The sequence below is a fragment of the Seriola aureovittata genome, chromosome 18 (assembly GCF_021018895.1).
Source record: "Seriola aureovittata isolate HTS-2021-v1 ecotype China chromosome 18, ASM2101889v1, whole genome shotgun sequence".
NCBI lineage: Eukaryota > Metazoa > Chordata > Actinopteri > Carangiformes > Carangidae > Seriola > Seriola aureovittata.
In genome coordinates this window covers 14,762,876-14,787,228 of record NC_079381.1, presented here as the reverse complement: position 1 = coordinate 14,787,228, position 24,353 = coordinate 14,762,876, and the positions used below count along the sequence as shown (strand labels likewise).

General features: G+C 39.7%; 1 protein-coding gene across 8 annotated transcripts in view; it reads right to left on the bottom strand.

The window, feature by feature from the left end:
- Positions 1 to 24,353, bottom strand: part of rgs3a (regulator of G protein signaling 3a) — a 144,611-nt gene that overhangs the window by 42,406 nt on the left and 77,852 nt on the right. For 6 of the 8 annotated variants that reach the window (XM_056403040.1, XM_056403041.1, XM_056403043.1 and 3 more), the window contains one exon: positions 19,906 to 20,040. In XM_056403040.1, coding sequence (XP_056259015.1) covers positions 19,906 to 20,040 — 135 coding nt within the window. Of the gene's footprint in view, positions 1 to 6,766; positions 6,924 to 10,008; positions 10,340 to 19,905; positions 20,041 to 24,353 lie in introns of those variants that run through there. The other 2 variants (XM_056403046.1, XM_056403047.1) reach the window with 2 other exon arrangements.

Genomic DNA, 24,353 nt, shown 5'->3' with positions numbered 1-24,353 from the left:
GGAGGAAACCTTTATTCATGGTTTTCCAAGTCAGAATAGTGAGTCACTGTCAGAAAAATTATGACTTCTGGGTTGTTTTTTGAGGCTTGTCATAGTACGAACATTTTGAATCATCATGGTATAAACATTAATTCCTATATCTATCCATCACGCATTTAGACCTGACATTTACGTAGGCTGTTTCTCTTTCCCTTTCTCCACCTCGCTGACCCCCATCTCTTTCCTTGTCGTACATACATAAACCCCTGACTGTTGAAGATATGGCTCGAGACACAATGGAGCCACCTGTCCTGTCAGATACACTTGTTCCTTCTTACACTCTCTACAGTGGACACACGCACACACACACACACGCAATCAGACACAAGAAATAAAGCAGCTTCACATTAACCCTGTGTTTCTTTTGAGCCTGTCCTCACATCTTATCTTGCAATATGAAAGGAAGAAAAATATTAATAAATGTATTCATCTTCAAGGCTTTGTTCAGTTATGATATTTTCCATTTTCCCTGCATTCTCTGTTCAATGAGTCTGTTTCAAAAGACGAATGAAAAGACACAAGCTAATGGGCAATGAGACCTGTTCAGTGTTCATCCACTTTTTTTCTGCACTTACGTTTATGTGCATATAAATGTGCATGTAGAATACACGCGTACTCAGAAGTCATCAATGATTCATCAGAATACAATCTCTGACATTGCCTCAATTAAGCAACAAAACCAGCACTAAAAGGCAGAGAGTGGGATGCAGGGTGAGAGAGAGAGAGTAGACGGCGGAGACAAAGTGGAAAAGGCAAGCAGAAGAGAGGAGTCTGTGATAAGTAATGACGCAAAGAAAGAAAGAAATTAAGAGGAGAGAGGAAATGGATGGAAACTAAATCTTGGAAAATATGCATCTTGGTTTTTCATGTTGATGGACCATTAACACCATTATTGGTCTCACAATGACCTAAAAAGCTAATGATGATCTTTTTTGAAAAGGCCGAATATGAATTTCCAAACATAATTTTGGAAGTGGAAGAGTCCGTCTTAGTGGCCAAAGGTCAAACAACAAAAGACTGGATTCAGCTCACTGAGAAGATGTGATTTAACACTTTGGTGGCCAGCTAAGTCCATGGCCTCCTTGAGTTATCATTGGACAGCTTCATCATGTTAGAGACTGTTACTTGTGTTCAAGACCAGGAGGCAGTCATACTGGTGACTGGCATTAGTTAGTGAGCCCCAGTCAATTTCCCTTTAGGTCATTTTACACATTTATGTTTTATGTGCATAGTTCAGACAACAGGGTCTTTGTTGTATGTCGTCTCTCTCAACCTCAGTACTGCTCACAACATGATAAAACTTTCTGATATAGGCTTCTGGAAGCCTTTATTCTGACATTTACCCTCTGGCCAGTTATTACATGTCACGCTAAAGATCAAAAACAAATTTTGAACTTCATCTTTTATCATATCACACAGTTTGGCTTTCTTTACAAAGAACATTACTGCCTCAAAGAGCTGCTAGTCGTATTAGTGTCAGTCGGGTAAGGGAACAGACACAAGCACTGTATGTGGGTTTAAAACAAACTAGAGGCAGCACATCTGCAAATTGTGAGGTTTATTACAATTCCTAGATTTGGGTCAGCTCAGTTGCATTTCCTTCCATTTGGAAATCCATTTAGGCCCTAAAAAGTCTAGCAAAAGAAAAATTTGTGAAAAAAAAGGTCAAATGGCTCTGAAACTTTAAAAAAACATATGCATACTTATCAGCCTCAGGAGTCCCAAAATAGTGAGATGTTTAAAGCCAAATTGGGGCATGTAGGGTAGCTACTGTATCATTGACCTTATTTCCTGTATTCTGTGACTTGTTAATGTGGAAAAATACAGTTCAAACGCTGCACTCAGAAACTCGATTTTGAAGTTTTACTTCACAATTTGTCTCTATTTCAATTTGAATATAAAATTCTACACGTTAAACCTTAAATTGTATTCATATATTTGCCACTGATATAACATGTTGAGGGACAGCATTTATGCTGCACGTTCAAAGGCAGCTGCTGTATTTTACAAAAAAAGTGTATCCCCTCTGTTTAACACTATTTGTAAAGAAAATAAGTTACACCTTCCAGTGACACCTGCCAAATGACTCATTCCCAACTCATGCTTGGTGTCAACTGAGTGGAAAAGAAACACTGAAGAAGCCATGTGACAGCGGTGAATACCTCCAGTCTTACTGAAAAAATAACCCTACTCTGAAGCTTAAAACCTTATAGTAAAGATAGAAGTACATGAAACATGTGAGCTCTGTCCCGCAGTTACCATGGCAACGCGAGACCTGTCCCAGGGGAGCAGCTGTGCTGCGCATTCTCCAAAAACTAAAGATGCACCTTTGAACTCTGTCATCGCAGTTTCCCCCAAACCCCTATTCTCAATAATCTCTTTTCTAGCCCTTCTTCTTTTCCCTTTTCTCTATTTAATTGCCTCTGTCCCAGTTGCTTTTAAGTAAGACATTACATTAAAGAGTATTAAAGTTTTCCCCTGCTTCACTCTACTTAGTCAAATATTAATGGTTTAATGTATCCACCATCACACTTGCCAAATCCACTTCCAACTTCAATAAATCCAGCTCAATTCGATTAGCAAAGCTGTTAAAACCACCACCAAGAAAGGGAAAGTTTTTTCCTCTCTTCGTCTCCACTCCTTTCCACCCACTGACTCTGTGGTGGACCTGTATGATAGCAAGTTGGCTGGCAGGATGTACAAGTGATGTACCCAATCTGTCTGTATTAAGCCTGTTATTCGGTCTCCTTTGCTCACCGACTTATCTCATTGATCTCCTAAAAGGACATGTGAGGTCAGATAAATCTAGAAATGTTTCCTGTTAACATGGCCTAAGGGAAAAGTTAAAATGAACATTGTGAGAGAAAAGCTAATTGAAATGGGCACTTTTACCCTTGTTCTTCTTATACCACTGACAGATGAGAAAAGTATTATCACCTCTTTGTTTCCACATTAAAGAACCATTTCCAGTTTGCATTGGCCAATTTCCAACACGCAGCAGTCTTTGCACCTTAGCAAAGATGATATGATCCCTCAACAGCTTCCTACTAACAAACACTGACAATTGCGTTTGATGAGCACCAGGGCTTTGGATCTTCTATACCGAATCACTAATTATATGATATAATCAAAGGTAGATTTTGGAATAAAATTTGATAACTACCACCAACTGTCAACATCTTTATCTCAAATTCTTTTTACTAAAAGTAAAAGCAGCAATACCACACTCAAAAAATACTCAATAACAAGTAAAAGAGCAACATTTGCCTCTGAAAGGAATACAAGTTTAAAGTAATAGAAAACGTTAATCTCAATGTCAGTAGATGAAAATTGCATTATTTACACTTCAGGTAGAAAAAACTATTTAATTAGAAAAGGAGCTCGAAATATTACAAAGAAGGAATGAGAAGAACAGACTCATGATAAAAAAAAAAATAAAAAAAAAGGTAGTTGAAAAAAAGAAAACACTTTTCTTCCTGTGCCCTAACAGACTTGGCACAATAGAAGGTATTCGAACTAAAATCAGTGAGTTATCAGCTTTACTTGGAGCATGTTTCTGTGTAAAATTGTCATTTGCAGACTATAAACATCCTTGGGCAAGTGATGATGCTTGTTATCTCCCTCAACAGTGATCACAAACTTATTTTCTAAAATAGTTTTGAACCACATTATTGTCTACTAACTTGTTTTATACACACATAACCCAAGTTGTTTATTTGCCTTAAGTGAAATAATTCGCTCCAACCCACGTCACAGTCTGTCGCATAAACTCACACACACAGTTTATTTCCTACATTCCTGCAATCACCGGTTATATATTACAAAGGACTCACATGTTCAGTCTAATTTGGAATACACAGCATGTTGATAAGCTTGTCATGCAGCATCTCATATGATAATCATCCTGATGTTTGTATGGCTGACAGGAAGACAGCCTTTATGTTTGTGTGTATCTATGCACGCATGTCTGGGCCAACTAAATATATATTAGGCTTGTTTTGACATATACTGACCCAGACCAATCTGTGGTCTGAACATTTAAGAGACATTATTGCTTTGTATAATTCCAATAACTTGTTAAGAGGCCAGACCATATAGATGATCAATCTCTGAATGGCCTCATTACATGCACCGCAATGAAACGACCTCCTTTGCCCTCCATTTAACTGAGAGAGGAGCGACGAGACGGCGATAGTCGTTTATCTGTCAGACCCCTCCTTTGTGATCAGGCCGAAAAGGGAAGCAGAAAACAGAAAATGGGAAAGGGAGTAAGGGAAACGAGTGAAAAGGTGTCTGCGGATCAAAGAAAATCCAGAAGATAAAATGTCAGGTGAACACTGGGAGCATAAAAGTAAATCTTTTAGTCAAATCATGGAAAAAAAAAACAGCATCAAAAGACTACCGGCTCAGGAGAGTGATAAAAATGGTTTATGCTCTGGTAGAATTCTAGTATTTATATTTGTCTACATCGTAGTTTTTTATAGATGCTTCTGGCGCTGTCAAGTAAAAACAAGTAGAAATGTCAAAGTTTTAACGTGACAAAAGCATCACCATTATCAACATATAATTTAGGTTCATCCACTCAGAAGGACATGACAATACAGCTAGTCATAACAGGTACCAGTGTTGCAGGAATATTCTGAATGTCAGCAACACTAATGGAAGAAGAACTACAGTGGCTCAGTATCTCCAAGGAATACTTAGCAGTGAGTTAATAAACCTTAGAGATGTCAGCTGCAATTTATTAACATGAAATCTGTTCTCATTAATATTTCAGCTTAAATGGGGAGCTGGTGAAGTACCCGTCCTGTATTTATCCATGTTTGTGTTTATGTTTTCGTCCGCAAATTGCAATCAAACTTATTTTAAGATTAACATTGCATACTATCAGTCCCACAAGACCCTTGGAAGAATGAAGACGAATTCGCTCACAGAAACCAGGCAAAGTCCATGACAGCCGGAGAGGGGGGGAAATGGGATTTGGGAGTGGGGTGTGTGTGTGTGGGTTGGTTGGGGGGGGGGGGGGGGGGGGGGGGGGCTGTAGTGGGGGGTAAGAATGTCACATCCAAAGATGCAAAGGCATTATTGATAGAAGCTGAGGGTTCAGAGAGAAAATGTCATTGACGTAACTTGCCCCGTGACGCCAGGCAGCTGAAGACAATGTGACCACTGAGAAGGAGCGGACAGAGATGTGTGTGTGTGTGTGTGTGTGTGTGTGTGTGTGTGTGTGTGTTAGTGGTGGAGGGGTTATGTATGTATGTGTGTGCTTGTGTGTGTCAGTAACAGGACAGTGAGAGAAGATGCATCTATCTTTTGTTCGGTTTGTGTCTTTTGTGTGTGTGTGTGTGTGTGTGTGTGTGTGTGTGTGTGTGTGTGTGTGTGTGTGTGTGTGTGCATGTCTGTGTGACATTGTTTTTCCTAGGTTATAAAAAATAACAAACATCTCATTTGTCCAAGCTCAGTCTAACTATGTAAGACCAGCTCACAAATCACATTCAGTGTGTGTGTGTGTGTGTGTGTGTGTGTGTGTGTGTGTGTGTGTGTGTGTGTGTGTGTGTGTGTGTGTGTGTGTGTGTGTGCGTACGTGCGTTTGTTTGCATGTGTGCAGCAGAGGGTTGGGCCATTGACACTGTCTACTATTGATCAAGGACAAGACAAAGATTGAGGAGAGGAGAAGAGAGCAGAGCAGAGGAGACTCTTTTTTTTACCTATTCTTCTTTTCTCACTTGAAAAACTTATAAAACTTTCTTTACACCACTGCACTGTAAAATTCATTTAAACACAAGCTACCTTTGATCCGATGGCATATAATCGGTCATGTCCCTGTTTGCGTATCACAGACTCAGCCCTGCATCTAATTCTCTCTCTGTTTCTCCTCGTAAGAAGAGAATAACCCCACAATTCCCTTAATGAGGAAAAGAGAAAAGCAATTTTCCCCAGTGAGCTTCCTGTTGTTTTTTTTCCTCTCTGGTCCCTCTGGTTTGCTCTCTCCTCTTGTCTCTATCACTTTCAGCTTGGCACTAACATGATGTAGAGTATGTCTTCTTAATGGCTATCTCGCTATCATTCTCTTCTCTCTCTCTCAGTCTCCCTGTTCCTCACTCTACGACTGCCCAGCCATGTGGAGGGCTAAGTCATGTCACTGGCACACAGCCAGAGCAGAAAGGACTGAAATACAGTAAAAGCACCAAACAGGGGGTGTAAACAATCTGTTGTTCAGAAAACAACAATTACTGTTTGTTAAGAGGGCAATAATATCGAGGAGAGCCATTAAAGCCATGAGAAGAAGGAAGGATAACTGGATGGAGGTATAAACAAAGACAAAACATAAGAAAGAAAAAAAACAAACAAACAAATGGGTAGAAAAAGTGAAGTTAAATGAATCAGTGTAGAGCATGACACTGACACCCAACTGCTCATATGAGCCTGTCATACAGATGCCCAGTGATAAATGAGCCTTTATTGCTTTTTCCTATCATTCCTCTCATCTCGATCCTTGTATCTATCCTCTCTCCATAGGACCAAACCACTCCCTGCCTCCCAGCAAGCACAACAATATCAACATCTCAAACTAACTGCCTGAATACTCTTCCAAAAGAAATAAATCTCTTCCAAAGCCAAAGAAAAGCAGCATTAAATTCATTTGCACGAAAGCTCTCCGTTGATTACTCACAAATAAAGAAGTACTCTACAGATGAGAAATGAAGTCATGGTATAAAAACCCTACCTGGCACGAGGAAGCAGTTCCAGGTTACAATCCACTAAAGGTAGATACAGGCACTCCACACATCCCCATTAAAGTGGCCTACTTCCTCACTCAAACTGGGGTGTGAGTGTTTGTGCCTTGGCTAGCTGGGCTGGTGTGTGTGATTCTGTCAGTGTGGGCTAGGCCAACTGAACTGTGCAGAGACAGAGACAGAGGAAGAGAGAAAGAGAGGGGAAGAGAGCAAATGCCCAAGAGGCTAAGAAGGTAGACTCCCAAGCTGCACAAACAAGTGAGAGGGAAAGAGGGAGAGGGAAGGAGAGAGAGGGAGGAGATAGAGATAATGAGAAGAGACAAATGAGCAGTGAGAGCCCAGAGAGAAGCATATGCATGCACGCGTGTGGTGTGTATGTCCACCAAACATACTAACTGGTCCATAATGTCCTCCATGATTGCAGCAGATATCGGCTGACATATGTTTACATTTGTGCTTTCACAGCACCCCCGCCCTCCATTTCTTTGTGAAGACATTAAGGGCACTACAGGCAGGTCCCACAGGATGCACAAAGCACACAATGGACACATATCCATTGTCAACACACATAAACACGTGTAGTTAAAACACACCAACATCTATCCGACACGCACAATGTAGCTACGCAGTCAGAGGTTAACAATATATGAGACAGGAACTGTACCATATTGTAAAAACTTCCTTTCAATCTTAAACATTACCCCAGTGGATTTGAGCTAACCTCATTAGCAGTTCAAGTTTTTCTAAAAACTGGAACTCATTCAGATTTATATCCTAAATAAACCCTACTTAACACTGGGCCAAAACCTATAGGATCTGTAGGCTTATGCCAAGAACATACCTACAGCACTATACATGACAGGATGTAAAAATCTAACTTAATTATAAACCTTGAATGTGTAGTGACGGTTTCATTATTTCTTTTACTGTTATTGTCTAGGCCACAGTAGATATGCATTGTATGGCTATATATAGATATGTTTGCACTCTATAATTGCACTGAGTCATAGCCTGCCACAATATCCTTGACTTGGATGACATCAATGTACCATTTCTATTCAAACAATGCCTCGACAAGGCAGAGTCCAGGGAGGACTTGCAGGGTGAACCATGCAAGCCCATTTTCACCTAAACCGGGCGAATGGCACTGCCATCAGTAGTATGGGGTTTGAATGTTATTCCATACACGTAATAACCATTTTAGAGGTTGTAAACAATCAATCAGAAAACATCCTATAAGGCACAAAGACAGGCAGGACTCAGCCATTGAGCTCACATGGCTGCTAATTTCGTAGCTCTGCCACTTGTTGAGTTAAACAAACATAATGAACAAACATAGAGCTGCACATTTTTCCTTTTTTCCCCAATACAGGTACCAATGCAACACCTGAATTTTGATTAAAAAAATACCAAAATAGCACTTTTTACCAATGCGAATGCCAGTTAGAGTAATGCTAATTTTGTTTTGTTTTTGTTGTTTTGGTCACGTACCCGACAAATGTAATGATTTTGAGGAAAATAGCAGATTAATAAATGAATAAATAAGACAAATCTAAACATGCATTCAGTGTCAACTTTCAAAACGTGAACATTTTTGATATTTAATTCCACGAACACAGTTCTAAGTGCAACTGTTAATGTAACAACAGCACAATAACCTTGATGCAAAATAATAATTAAAAAAAAAGCCTAAATACATAGATAAAAGCTTCATAAGTGAATAGCAAATTCAAGTTTAACAAGAATCATAAATCAGTGTGTCTTGCTGGATAAACAAAAATACCTGCTCTACCTAAGTGGCTAATTAAACCACATGGTACTCTCTATCTGCCTCTGTCACTCATTCACACACTCTCCCCCTCTCCCTCCCTCTCCCTCTCTCTCTCTCACTCTGTTATCTCAAGAGGTTTTTGTGTCTCCTCAGAGTGACGAGCAACATTTGACATTGAAAGGAAGACACACACACCTGCTGTCCCTGTACATGGTTCCTCGGGTCAACAACTATCCATCACTTACAATATCTTTCAAGACAAAAGCAAAATGGTTTCATATACAGCAGGTAACAGTTCAATACTACATACGAACAAAAACAAAAATCAAGACAAAAATGGTTGCTGCAGTCACACTAATAAAGTGCTGGAGAGATGACATATTTTTGTTGGCCAACCAGGAAGTTAGCATCGCCATGGCTCCCTCGAGAAAAGCCAATGGGATTTTTACATTGGCTTTTAGATTATTGCAGAAAATAAGCTCTGTGACAAACAATGTTTTATGATACTTACACGTTTTGTTCATCAAGATAATGTTCACGAATGAAAAACAGTTTTAGGGGTTTTGAAGCTATTGGCCGAAAGTTAATGCTAGGCTATAAACGAACTACACCACGGTCGCAGATATTTTTTACGTCATAGAATAAAACATGGAAATGAGCTTGTGTTAATCGCTGACCTTATTTCAGACATCTAACCCAAATCCCACTCAAAAAACCCACTGACTTCGAGACACAGGAACTGGAGGTGCAAAAATGCTACCTTTTAGGATTCCTGCAGCACTCTATACTGACTCAACATTAACAGTTGAAGAGTTTCTGACGTATTAATTCTATGCATAGATAAAAGACAGTAAAAACAAGGCACTAAAAGATAGTCAAAGTGCTTAGGTTCCCTGCCTCTGGAACCACATGAATCCCAACTAACCGAAGAATGACTCACACCAGAGCTCAGATTCCTGCAGTACTTCTGTCTCAGTGTCTGCTTTCCCATTCTCCAGGAAGAATTAATTCAGAAAAAATCATTCTAGACATATGATAATAAACATGGAAAAGTCCTGCACAAAATCTAAATCTTGAATATGTAAATCAGAAAAGAGTAAGTCACTAATCCTTGCTTATCTGAACGGAAAATAGAAACAAAAACCCTCCACCAACAATCTCAATAAAAACAGTTACTGTACAACAGTTTTTTCTTCTAAATCCCTGGTTATATAAATGTGAGTAACACGCAAATAGTTGTGACTTCACCTAGAGCAGCATTTGCAGGATAGCTGTGACTGCAGCATGCAAATAGTGTAACTTACACAGCTGAACGCAGGCAAATCCACATACACTTACACATTTACATCACATATAATAAACAAACAAATAGTAATAACCCTAAGCTTCACGATAAATTGTCCAGGAAGAACTGTCAGTTTGACCTTCATAACAATAGTAAAGACAGATAATATACATTACCTTAGACACAGGCATCTGGACGCGTAGTGTGCTTGTTTGTATGAGTGTATAAAGTGTGTTATTTTTTATGTGTGTCCCGGAGTACAGCAAAGAATGGCACAGTTCATCCACACATACACACACTAACAGAGCACATGTGCAGCGCCAATAGGTACAAGCTGCTAATCCAATATGTGATTTTTTTTTTTTTTTTTTTTTTTCCCTTGTCCGTTTGGATGTGTCAGTGCTTCTTTTCTCCTCCTTGTTTCTGTTTCTTGTCTGTGTTGTTGCTGCAGTCCCAGCTTTCTCCCCCAGCTCGGTAATAACGTGCGTGCCAACGTGTGTGCGAAAAACAGTGAGAGGGGAGAGAGAGCGAGAGGGGGCTAAAACGGGATTTGATGAAGGAGGGGGAAATGAAAAAGAAAGAAAAAAGAAAGACAGATGGAATCAGGGCGAGACAGAGGTGTGAGAGTGAAAGGAGGAATTGTATAAATGTGATGTATTAAAAAATGTAGAGTGAGTGATGGCTATGAAAAGATCAAATGCAACTAACTCTCAGGAGACCAAAGCAGTCAGTGTCCTTCATTCTCCCTCTCTCTCTGCCCCCCCCCCCCCCCCCCCCCCCCTTCTCCCTCTCTTCCTCTACATGCTATTTTTAGAAGTTGCTCTGTCGCAAATCAAAGCACTGAATCAAAACCTATCAAAGAGCAGGATGTTAAGGGCCATGTCTTTCACACCTAATAAGACCCACACAGGCGCACACACACACACACACACACACACACACACACACACACACACACACCCAAACAACCCTGTCTGTTACAATGACCATGTGTCTGCATCAGACCTGAAGGGAGCCATGTAAGCTATTCATCAGGCCTTATCTAATCATATCATGTGCTAATATATAATGGGCTTTTCAAATAGCTATTTTAAACATTGTCAACTACACTGCACAGACCGCTGCCGCTGTCTCCCTCACCGCCACTGGCTAAAGGTATTCTTGAGGGAACATGTCCAGATAATCCATAAAGTAATGATTGACATTTAAAAAGTAGAATATCAACTTAAGGTAAACCAGATTTCAGTGTTTGCCAGTTTCATCTGCCTCTAGCACTTTGCTCTTTTTCCACATCCTCCTGTTAATTGGTAGCAAAATGATAGTTCTCAGTCTTACTCCTGTCATCAAACACAAATGTCCTTGTTTCAAAAAAGAGCCCCTGTTATTTGCAAATTAAACTATTATCTCAGCTCCACTGCATGCTCAGCAGAGCAAACATCTTTTTTCCGTGTAAAGAATGTGCATAATTAAAACTGAGAGTGAATGGATTTCATGCTCTGATGTACCTTCTTAGGACTGAGTCCGCAAGGCTCTTATCTATACTAGGTCCTGTGCTGATGCATAATTGCCATTATATAACACAGTTATGAATAGTTAAAGATGAGCTAAAATAAAGCCAAACACCACTCCATCAAAGGGAAATCATTAATGTTTAAAGAGAGACAAGGGAATTAATCCTGCGCTACAGACCACAATGAATAACATCACTGAGCTGTGCACGGGTGTGTGTGCGTGCGTGTGCGTGCACATGCACGTGTGTGTAACACAGGTAGGTAGGTGGGAAAATAGAGAAATGGGACAAATGACGAGAGAGAAGATAAAGTCTCTGGTTGAGAGAAAGAAAACAGCAGTGATGAGGTTTAATCTTTTGCAACCTCTGAATTTTTCTCTCGTTGGAATGGCCAAACTATATATCAAAGTAGAATGAGGAGAGTACACAAGAAATACAGTTTCTGACATATATCCACATAGGTCACTATATCACTCAGTGGAGAGCTGTCTTGGACATCCTCCTACTTAATGACAACATGGCAACATTCAGGAAAAAAGAAAGAAGAAGCTGAGGTAAACGGCACCACCTACTTACTGACTGACAGCTCAGCTGGGTGTAAATGCTGGTCTGCATTTAAGCTTCTTGAAAGATGATCTCTAATCAACAGACTATTCTGCTGTCAGTTAGAGACATAAAATACCATTTCGTCATAACTCAACTGTGGGATGACTATACATGAAATGTTTCTGCATGGTTCCTCATATCTACTCCGCTTGAACCACTTCTAAATCTGAATGTCACACTTCGAAAGATAACACATACCAAAAATAGCATGCAGTGTGCTGCTTGTGTTTGTGCGTGTGTGTGTGTGTGTGTGTGTGCGCACGTGAGTGCATGTGTGTGAGACGAAAAGACAAGACACATGGAATTCATCCGTGTCTAATTAGAGACAATGAAGGGGAAAGTGTGTGTTGCAGAGAAATAACGAGAGCGAGAGAAATGTCAATCACGTGAACATGTGCGAGTACAGATGTTGCCCATATTACACTTTACATTTAGAAATAAGACTGTATATTTTTACTGAGTGGTGATCTGGCGGGAATGGTACAAGAAGACTTTCACTAACTTCCTTATATCTGATGTAAATATTTGTATTCATAATGTTACGACTTAGAGCTTACAGCTCACTCCTACCATCATCTTTCTTTCTGCTATGTGTTAGCTTTCTTCCCACAACATCCTGTGTCACTCAGTGTCTCCTGTTCTAACCCAGTGAAGCTGTCTCCTACCAACTCTAAGCCTGAATACCCACTAGCACACCCGTCACTGTCTCAACATACTGTCCATCACCAGACTATCACTTCTAATGTGCTTCCTCTACTGTCATCAGTGTCCTCCTGACAATCGCCTCTCCCTGCCAAAAGGATAAAGAGTCTTGTTCAGGCACTGAGAAGCCACTGTCATGTAAGGCACGCATGATACCTTAAACCTGACCTCACTCTACATCTTCCTGTATCAAACGTATTGTTTCAGCCTTTGTCATCTTACTCTGTTTCTACTGTAGACTGTGAAAATGATGTGATAATGTGAAAGGGGTCACTCATGGTAACGAATCTGATGAGAATTATCACCTGAATTTGCAGCTCCGCTCAGCTTCACAGACCTGTACTTGGAGTTTCAGCTCATTGTTTAGGTGTCCACCCCACCTTTAATGTTTCGTTTACTCTCACCACCTCTCATATTGTTGTTTCCAGACGTAAAAGACAGCTGTTTTCAGCAAAAGAAAAAAAAAACATTGTGCACTACCTGCTCAGCACCAAATACCAGACAGACATGGTTTGTGACTAGCTGGTGAACATAGTGGAGCATTTACCAGCTAAAAAGACAGATGTTAGCCTCTGGAGTTGGTGGAGACCAAAAACAGAGCTCACAGGACATTTGCCAGGTGGAGAGAACCACAACTCCAAATGAATGATAATGTTGTTTCCAAGTGACAAAAGCAGTTATTGCAGGTTTAAATATTCCCTGCAGAATTTTTGACCTCCAGTGGCAGTACAGAGCGGGTCTCTGTTTAATCACATGTGCACATAGATAATGCAATACACAGTCATTGCCAGTGGTTTCACTCTATTCCACTGACCAACAGGTGGCAGTAACAAGATGTTCTTCAATGCACCGATAAAGGCAGGGAAGAAGAAGACTGCTAGCAACTGGAAAATACTAATTGGCTTTGCAAAGTTTTATGAGGAAGGAATGGCATTCAACACATTTCTTAGACCTTAAGGATTCACATAATGTGTTTTCGCAAATGTAAACATCACTTTTTTGTTTTTACAAGAAAACTCTATTGGTAACCTTTAACTTGAAGAGTAGTGAGTCACCATTTTTTATACACCATCAAGTATATTTTGGTATACGTGTAAGTGGACTAGTTAAATACACATTCAGACTAAACTGGCCCAGTTTTTAGTTTATAGAAGTGTACTTCAAAGTATACACTAATTGTACTCAATGCGACAGAACTACTTTGCAGTTGTATGTCATTTTGTATATTTAAAGCATCCTTGCAAAACACTAATATGTTCTACTGCAGAGTTATTCTGTGCATAAACTTAAAAAATACAGTACTAGTGTGCAGATGAAGTGTTGTTACATACTCAAAGAAAATTTGCAAGTGCTTGTCCCGACTGCTTAGAAGAGTTGTAAATTCTTTTAGAAAATTCTTTAATGAGAGTTAACTTTGTTTAAGACAAAATGTGGGAAGATAAATTATATCTTCAATTTTCCAGTGAGATTCCTTGCTGGGTTAAACACTCTCAAGGAACTTTTGACCACTGACTTAAAGAGGACTGCCGCTAGATATCAGTGACTTATGTGCAACACACACCAGCAGGGTGTTGCGGTTGACACCTGTAGCACACATGGCATGTGTCATACAGACTGAAGAAGCAGAAGAGATACATCAGCCAGGATGTGCTACTCTTTTTAAGTGCTGATATGTAATTCTGGGAAATACAGTAGGATAGTGGCACATCCTGACAAGCTGACGCTGTCGAGATGCTGTCAGTGTGTGTTGCCATAAAAAATCTTCTACAATCAAAATTGAGAAAATGGGGGTAAGATTATTCAGATTTCTAATATATTCCAAACTGAAGTGTCTTTTTGGTATTTTGTGTCACTGCTTAAAATGCAGTGTGCCCTAGCAGTGAGATATGCCGCTCAAAAGATGCATGTTCATTGACACTTCCTATCCGTGCAGAGCTTCATGTATCATTGATCGAACGCTTACTTGTTTGGCTGAGGTGGAAGGACATGGTAGAGTAGGAAAACAGAGGAGAGAGAGACCACAGAATTCTTTAATTTCATCATGAATAAACAGTTTGACAAAGTCGGGGGAAAGAGTAAGACAGAGAGTGGAATGAGAGAGGGTCCTTGTCACACTGCGTCACTGCTTCCTCCAACATAAATGCTGCATTATAACCAGTTCAGCAGCTGAAACAGATTCTCATAAATGTGAAATGAGACAGCCAGAGAAAGAGAACAGAGCAAGCTGACTCCAAACTGCAACAGACACACTTTGTTCATTAGCAGCCATCTTTGTTTCCACTGTTCATGTGAGCCCAGCCCTGTTCATATAGAAAATGTATGCGACTTTCACTGCGGATAGCTTGCTTTCTTCTTCTGACTGAGAGAAGGAGTGCCAGCATTGCTCATCAAATGCTGTGTGTGATGAAGTGCGGCTGTCATTTTCAAAATGGCCCGTCCTGCTTAAATTCCCATTTGAGGGCATGTGTGTGATGCAGCTGAACAAATTTATTTTTCCAGCAGCTTAGTGGCTAATGCTGCCTAGACAAGAATGTACCGGAAGCTGTCCAAGGAAGGAGCTCAGAGACCTTTAATGGCTGTTTGATACCAGACCACAAGGTTAAGTGTTTGTTTTTGTACATAAATACGAAAACAAATAAAACTATGACTTATGTGAGTTATTAGTTTGTATACTCTATACTGAGAATGTTGGAGGCACTTTATTGTGAGTCATTCTAAATCTCCATGTCAAACTATTCTGTCGTTATTTCACAGTACAGCACTAACAGATTGAAACAGTCAGAAAGACAGAGGCATCAGTTATTCAAGTTGAAGTTAGTCATCATAACCATTTGCCCCAAAATCCTCTGTTTACCATCTGCTGACTTTCAATGACACTACACACAAAAGAGAAACTGGCAAACTCTCATCACGCTCTGCTCGCAGGGAGACTGGAGGATTAGAGAATCTCCAAGTGAAAAGGGCTCGAGTCCAAATTTTTCCAATGGGAAGCAATCAAAGTGTTCAGGAATCTAAAGAACTAGGGCAGCCGCTGACATCAATACAGCAGCAGGGTAACCCCATTTGATTTAAAAACATGAATGAACAAAGTAACATGAGTAGAAAGAATGGATGTGATTCCTACAGTACGGGTGTTTAGCCTTTGGAGAGAATTCCGCTCTCTCTGCACACTTGAACATAACTCTTGACGAAAGTGCATGCTTCAGCTAAGTGTGGATTTACTCGGCTTTGTGCATGAGAGGACAAATGCAGTTTTCTGACACAAGGGAAATGTGTGATTCAATGGGTAATTTTCTAAAGCTCCTTTGCTGCAATTCTTACTCACTGGCAGGAAAACACACTGTGCATCAAAGATACACTCGATTCCGTTTAGAAAGCAAGTTCTTGTGTCGACTCAGCAGTTACAATGAGGCAGCACTGGAGCACTTAAAGCACTACCAAAGAAATATTCTTCCATGCTGAATCACTGGAACATTCTCGGAGATGATTTGAACTCTAGATTATACAAACTAATGATTCTGAGTCAAGTGGACAGTGGCGTCCTAAATAGAGATACACATCAATGTGACATGGCAGATGTCTGTCATCATGCTTTAAACTTTTTTGATGTTATCTCATGGAGTTTGTGGAGGGATCTGACCCACATGTGTCTGTACATGTCTATCTAGAGAAAAGTGTCCTCCTTTCCTCTGCCAATATGAAATTACCCATGTGCTCAAGTAAAACACATTTCGGTTTTAAAGGGTCCCGTGCAACAGAAAGGATACTACAAAGGCATTCCCCTCATATCTCCCGTGCTTGAGAAAAGCTGATTTGCATATACAGTAATTAAACACATTTGGAGTCGACTGAATACAAACTATTTGCCTCTAAGGTACTCTGGAGAAATGCAATCAAAAGTGAACTAATTTGTCTAGATGTAAAATGTTATGATTAAGCCTGTATTCCCTTGCCTTCAGGACACCGTTCAGATTTCCATTTAATAAGAGTAATGCAGTAAAAGGTTCTAACAACCATTCAAAGAAGGTATACAGGATTAATTCCACAGGTCGGGACATGCATGCATCCTTACATGTATAATTTCTCTGAGAATGTAGCATCAGCTTTTGCAGGATGTCTCCCTGCAGGAAAATGTGTGATGTGTGATTTTTTGTGACTGAAATCATGTCCATCTGTCCGCCTGCCAAATCCGAAAACACTGTTAAGGTGCGAAAATGACTTGCTAGTGTTTTACGTTTCTTTATTCCACACTATAACGCATAGAAAAGGCTAAATCAACAAACAGCAAAAGCGAGACATATAAGATTTAAATGTTAAAAAAATCACTATTTTATTATCATGCCACTGTATGACAAAATAAAATATTATTACCATAATATACTATTTATTATATAGGATGCGCTGTGTGAGATATATTAAATTATTTAAATATGTTTTCAAAGTTTTCCAGTGTTAACTGCTCATTTTGCTCTTTTTAAATGCAATGTCAAAAAAGATTTTGATGACTCAACTCATCTTCAACTCGTGTACATAAATATCATATATAAAATCGCACTACACCAATATCGGTGATAGTTGCTAACAGAGAGATATATTAGGAGGTGTCTGTTTGGAAAAAAAACTTTTCAAACCACTGATGTTGCGCTCTAATTTATTCATGTCTTCCTAATCCTCTGCCTCTCCATCTAATAACGCAGGTGAGTGAGGTGCAGGGGGGAGACCAATGGTCTTATATACAGCTCAGTTTCACCCGGTATTCATGAAGCCACACCCACTTTTGAGCAATCCAATCAACTCTGACAGATTTGTTACAAATCCCTGTCTTAACTAAACCCCCCTGCATTTTCCATTTTAGTAGAAAATATGTCACATTACATAAGAAAAGGCCCTCTAATATCCGTTTCTGAGTGTGTGGAGAAAAGTTGTTCTCTTTACTAGAACTTTCGCACAAGCACATAGTCAGTGCTTTCAGATTTATCCACTCTGGAGAGTTTTTTGAAAAAGCTCAAGTTTCAGTTCTGTAAAAACACCGGCTTATTGTGGATCGAGGGCCAGAATTGAGGGAAAACAATATGTTTTATTTAGCCAGTTAAGTGTGGACGTACTCTGAAAGAGACAAAGAGGAAGATCCGTCTGCATCAGGTACTACCTCCTATGAGACGCACATTAAAAGATTTATTTTGCTTTAAAAGCTTTATCATGTGGGCCAAGGAAACATAACACATAATACATTGCCAGTTTCTTCACCATGTCTTTACTGATCAATACATTGGTTTGTTAATAGAGTTTGAGTAAATGGTATTGACTTCATTTGACCTAACATGACTTAGCATGCTTGCCAAGCTATTTTGTTATTGAGTGTATTGAACACTTCAGTGTGTGTAAATGTGTTCATTCATTCAGCTGGGTGTAACTAATTGACACTGATCATGAGAGGAAGCAGGGAAGAAAATCAACATGTGCAATTCCCACTGAGTTTCTGTGGAGCACTAGAGTGAAAAAAACTGAAGCAGTAAAAACTTTGTTTGGAGGCTTATCTCTTATGTTCCAAAGTCTAAATGTTAAATAAAGTTCATGAAGTTCACTCTAAAGTAATTCAGATATTGGAGAATATTCAAATACAGGCCAAGTTCTGTGTTCTTTCATTTACACTTCTGTGTAATCAAGTGTCACCGTGCACACATACACATGGACACACAGATAAATACACACACGTGCAGAGAGAGAAAGGGATCAAGGACTGTCGGCTTGTCCCTATCTCTTTCCCGCTTTCATGTGCTGATGAAATGAAGCCCTAATGTACAACAGGTGTGCCATCTACACACAAGGCTATTTATCTCTTTTAATCACCTTATAAATTGATGAAGCGAATGAGCTGTCTTTGCTGTTCATCAAATATGAAAAAACAAGGAATGAAAGAAGCAAGACATGGGAAGTTTTGCCAGACCTTTCACAAAAATTTCCCAAAATAGGAATAGGATTAAAGAACCTGACAAGAAAGGGGAAAAAAATCATTTTTAGTAGATTTTGCTATGTAACTGGGCCGTGGTAATCTCATTCACAGCTCCCCCAGCATCCACCCTCTTAATCAGGGCGGTTGAAGCCCAGTGAGCATTTAAAGATCAGTTACAGTGACTCCTTAACAGCACCCTGCTCCACCATTGTGCGACATTGAGAGAAAAGGTGTAATGAGTTAATCCAACAGTGATTTGATTCATTTCACTGCTTCCAAAAAGTATAACAGGTCTACAAAGATGAATAGTAAGAAGGGACTAAAAGAGGCTCTAATTAATATTTTTATATTGGCTGGATCAAATGAGATTGTATATTCGTTCGCTCGTAGTGACAGACAAAGAGAAATTTTACCCAATTCTGCCGCTCCCCTCAGCTCTACGGAGAATTTTAGCATCTTTCAGCACATTGTTTTGGCTTTCTGTGCCAGTTCTCTCTCAAAAGAAAAACACACTCTGTGATACTTGCCCAGTAGTGAACAGCAGCCAGACACAGTTTGTCTACAGTCACAGCCAGATATTTCCCTTAGGAGTTAGTAGAGACCAAAAACAGAGCATAAAGGAGAGTGAGTGCTGGGCTTACATTTGTCAAATAACATACATCCTATATACTGTATATCAATTTATAATACAAAGCATTAGTTCAATGAACGGAAAATTGTAGCCACAAACAACACCTCCTCAGTAATCAAGCTGAACATGAATACAAATATGTCACTGAACAGACAAAGCAACTGGCTTTCAAACCTCAAATCCTACAGATAGTAAACAGAATGATCAAGTCTAATGTGGTTATTATTTAAAATGATCACAACAAATATCATTTACCACAGCTGTCAACACAGTGTGCAGTACAGTATATGAGGTGCAGTACTTGCTTGCAAATATCTACTCTACTCTTTTACTGTAAATGAACAGAGCCAAGCAGGACTTGCACTGAGTTGACACTCCACTAAAGCAGAGAAACTATTCAAATGCAAGCAGATAAAAGGCAGGATTAAAGTTCTCCAAAGAAATGTAAGACCCAAGTGACGAATCATAATGATGGCAGTGTGAGCCGCGGGAAAGTGTTATCGGTTACTGACTGAGTGTGTATGCTTGAGAGCGAGTGGTGTTAATGTGGCATCTGTGACGGGGATATGCACTAATACATGCATTGCCATGTGTTCATGTGTGTAGTGATTCATTTTCGGCCTCAATCGAAATTAGAAATGCTCTTAGATGTGTGTGTCCGTGCGCCCTACCTGTTCAAAATGTGGGACGTGAGGCTCCCTCCTGTGAAGCTGGAGCTGCTTGTCAATATTGTCCTTCAGGCACTGACACACGCGGCGCTTCTGGTCTGCTGAATAGGCTTCCAGGCTGAGCAGGCAGTCACACTTCTAGAGGCACAGAAAGAGAGAGAGATATAGAGATATAGAGAGGGAGAGAAAGAGAGAGGGGGGTGAGGAGCAAGAGGGGTGGATGAAAAGAAAGTGGGCAATTAGGCATCGACTGTCAGAGAAATAAAGAAGTGTCTCCTGATCTTTGGACATCGAAAGCGCTCAAGATGGGTAGAGCACGAGAGAATAGAATTAGAGGAGTACAACAGAAAGTATGAGGGTGAAAAATGAATGAAAGGCAAAACAAAAAGTTTTTTTTCTTGTCTTATGGGCCCTATTTAATGAAACCGTAAGACGAGAGCTACCAATGTCTGTCTGTGTGCGAGTGTGTCTGTGATGAGAGACCAGCGAGTGCGTTCAAAGAGGATAATGACAAACAAAAGAGCTTAATCAATCCCCAGTATCAGAGGTGTTACACCTTTATGCGTGTGCACGAGCATGTTTGTGTGTCTGTGTGTATCCAGAAGAATAAAATAAACACAATTATACATAACTACCACTGGCCCCACTAGTACAGTATGTGCTGTCATTTTCTGCACGTGTCATCTCAAACTTAAATCGTTGCACATCCCGTTACCATCTGAACTCTGTTTTCATGACACCACAGACTGTAAAGTGGCACAGCTCTGTGGGTAGCAAAACGCTAGCATTAGTGAAATTAGATAATAGTCAGTATCCACTTCAGGCAGAATTTGATATGCTGACAAAATAATTATCTGACTAATGGCAAGATGGTACTCCTAAAAGATGACAAATCAATACACCCCTGCTGAGAAATACATGAGAATAAATATTTGTCAACCAGTGGTTAAGTTGGTAGAAGTTTGATCAAATAGCTTTCCACTGAAAACGACATAAATACCCCTCGGCTAACTCTCCAGGAAGTCCTGAATCTGTTGGATCTCAGTGACGTCCAGATCAAATTTTTAATGGATTAATGGGCTCATTTGTTTTTTGTCATGATTCCAGCAATGTATTTTTGATAAAAGACAGATCTTGTAAGAAAAAAATCTTTCATATATCAGATGAAAGTCATGTCGCGTTTTGCTCCAAATCCTAATTTGGAAACAGCTTCCGAGCAGACCTCTTAAAAAGTTTAAGGAGGAGTGTTAATGGGAGTATGATATCTAGGATAAGAACACTTTGTGCCAATTAGTGTCATTTGAAGTCTGGGTTGTTTCTGTGCTGCAGAGTTTTAATGGCTGAATGAAAAACAGGAAAAAATGTTCTGACTTTAAAATATTTTACATACAGCAGACAAGTTTAGAACTCTTTACAGTGATATTGATATTGTGATATTTACATCTGTTGCTGCAATTGTTCTCAAAATAAATCGTTTCTAACTGATGGGTAATAATTTACCTCATTGACATTGTTGAGCCTACTTCATAATTTTATATACAATTTACACTTGCAACAAAGCATGGTTCAGTTTTTATTGGGAAGAACTGACTATAGTAAATGTCTTCTCATTTCATGTCCTTATACATCCACACACATATAATCCAGTGCATACATTTGTAATATGCAAATCTATGGCTGCAGGCCAAATTAAAGGATCATGTAATCACATTATATAATACCAATAAAAATATACAATACCAAATCACTATCCAGTCATTCAAACACCTATACACATTCACATCAGCTCCTCTCATCCACCTTTGCTGTTACATCACTGAGGTTGAAGAATTGTCTCTATTATTCTTTATTTTTTCTGAATAACCCACAACATTAAAGGAACCTACTGTTCTCAAGCAAATTTTTTTCTTTTTCTCCTCTTTCCAATTTGATCATTTCCATCTACCTCGATTGTTCTTCTTCCGGCGATGTCAGGCAAAACATTTGTGTCCTGACATTTTTGGGCACAAGTCAGGCTATAAATAGAATTTTTTCCATTTTGTGCAAGTCTTCAGAGATTGACTGAAGTCCTCAGGGCTTTTTTTGACGCTCACTGCCCTGGTCATTGGTGAATCATGATGCTACTTTATTTGCCTGTTTCCTGGCTGCATGAGTTTTTGCATGCCCTGCTGTGTAGCTATGTCTTGGACTATCTGTCTCTTTCAATGTCACTCAATGTCCTGTTGAATATGGGAATGCTGCTGTTGTAGGGTCTACTGGCACAAAGTGTTTGGTGGTTAAAGCCTTGTCACTGCTAGTGATGTTAATGCAGGGTAAAAAGGCATTTAAAGCCTGCGTCAGTGGCAGCAATGTAAAGACTGTTTTGCTTTGATGTAGCATAAAATGTATTGCGTACAAGGCAGAGTGTGTTGTGTGTTAATGTGAAGTATTATAAAATAATACAATGCACAAACGTGAAAAAGCAGACAAACACGGAACAGAGGCAAAATAACAAAAGAAAAACATGGGGTACAGTAAGAGACATATTTTCAATTCCTAAGTAGAGAAATAAAGACATAAAAACAAGAAAGAGAAGCAGGTTAGATTGCAAAAGGATTTATGAAATTGAGCCTGACTGTTTTCAATTGCACCAAGAGATGATGAAATAGGGGCTTTTTCAGAGCGGACAGAAATCAATGTTGATGTTCTTTGATATCCATCATTTGGACTGAATCTGAGTCTGTAAGGGTTCAGCAGAGGCCATAATACTTAGAACGCATGCACACAAACACACACACACAGACACACACACACAAACACACACAAACACACACACACACACACACACACACACACACACACACACACACACACACACACACACACACACACACACACACACACACACACACACACACACACACACACCACACACACACACACACACACACACACACACACACACACACACACACACACACACACACACAAACCTCAATGTAAACAACTAGCTCCCAGGCAAACCCTTATTGCTGCCAGTGAAAATCTCATAATTCTATCTAAGGTTATTTTTGAGTCCTCGCGTCAAGGATTACATGCGATTCTGCAGATCAGGAAAAGTCAGCAAAAACTCTTTAAACCCCAGTGGGTAAAGTGGAAAATGCTTAGTCATCAAGCTGGCAATAATTGGATCCTGAAAAGTATACTCTTTGAGGAGAGACTATTGCTTACCTAAAATGTAAGATTGTGACCAAAAAGGAAGTGTTTCTAATTGTTTGTAAGTGTTCTGAGCATATATTGTAATTTAGATGCATCACAGTGATACACCTGGCATACCTGAAGCATTTTCAGCCATGCTGGTAGAAGGGCTCTATGGACTGCAATGTCAGCTGGTTCACCATTTTGGTGCGAATTGAAAACTCTCAAAAACTATTTTTCACAAGCATTCATTCATTTTGCCCACATGATTAATTGCGGGACACATTGCCTGCGTTACGCGTGAGTGGTGGTCACATAACATCTTGGTTTTCATTTTGGCACCAATGTTGGAGCGGCCTGCATCAGATGCGCTTCTCACTGATGGCTCGAGCCTCGCTGCTGCAGCGTGTCATCTGGAGTTTCGCCATTGTGCCTATTTTTCACAGTTGACGTGGCATCTCAACATTAGAGAATTTGGTGAAGACATCCATGGTGCCAAGATGATGCATCTTAATGACTTCCATGAATACCATACTTCCATAAATTATTTAATTTGTACAAGGGTTTTTTATGGCCAAATACCTGCAACAATTATGACATTCCCATCACCCTTAGCTGCACTGAACAACTGACGTAAACAATGAAAATGGAGGGAAAGTTTGTTGAAGTTTGTGTTTAGGCTTGGAATGACTGGGTTTTTTTGTCTGTATTAGCTGATGGCATTAGATAGAGGACTAATTGACATAAATTGATTACATGGTTGCCTAGAGACAGCAAAGTAACACTACTTATGCATGCCCAAAATTAAGATGTGCGCAATCTGAATTTCAACCTCGCAACAGACAAACAGATGACCACAAACACAAATACTGACATTTGTCATTAATATACTTTGAAATTCCACACAGCTAGTATGTGAAATACTTGTGTCTGTTTAAGATAAGATTTCCTGTTTCTCTGTCTTCCATAACCCCCGAGCATTAAGATGAAAAAAGTGTAAAAAAAAATAATGCGAAAGGCTCAGGCTTTCCAGAAAACATTGCCTCATATGGCCAGGTTTTTCCAGACAACTCCCCACTGTCCCACATTAGAGGAAACACATCTGCGATAAAGCAGTTCAGGGTCCCAGAGGCATACATGCACCTGCATCCACACACACACAAACACACACACACACAGATATACACACACAATCACCCAGCTTTAAAATCTGCACTCAGTACCTACCTCTGAACTCTTCCTATCAATACAGTCGTACTGTAGCTACATGTTTA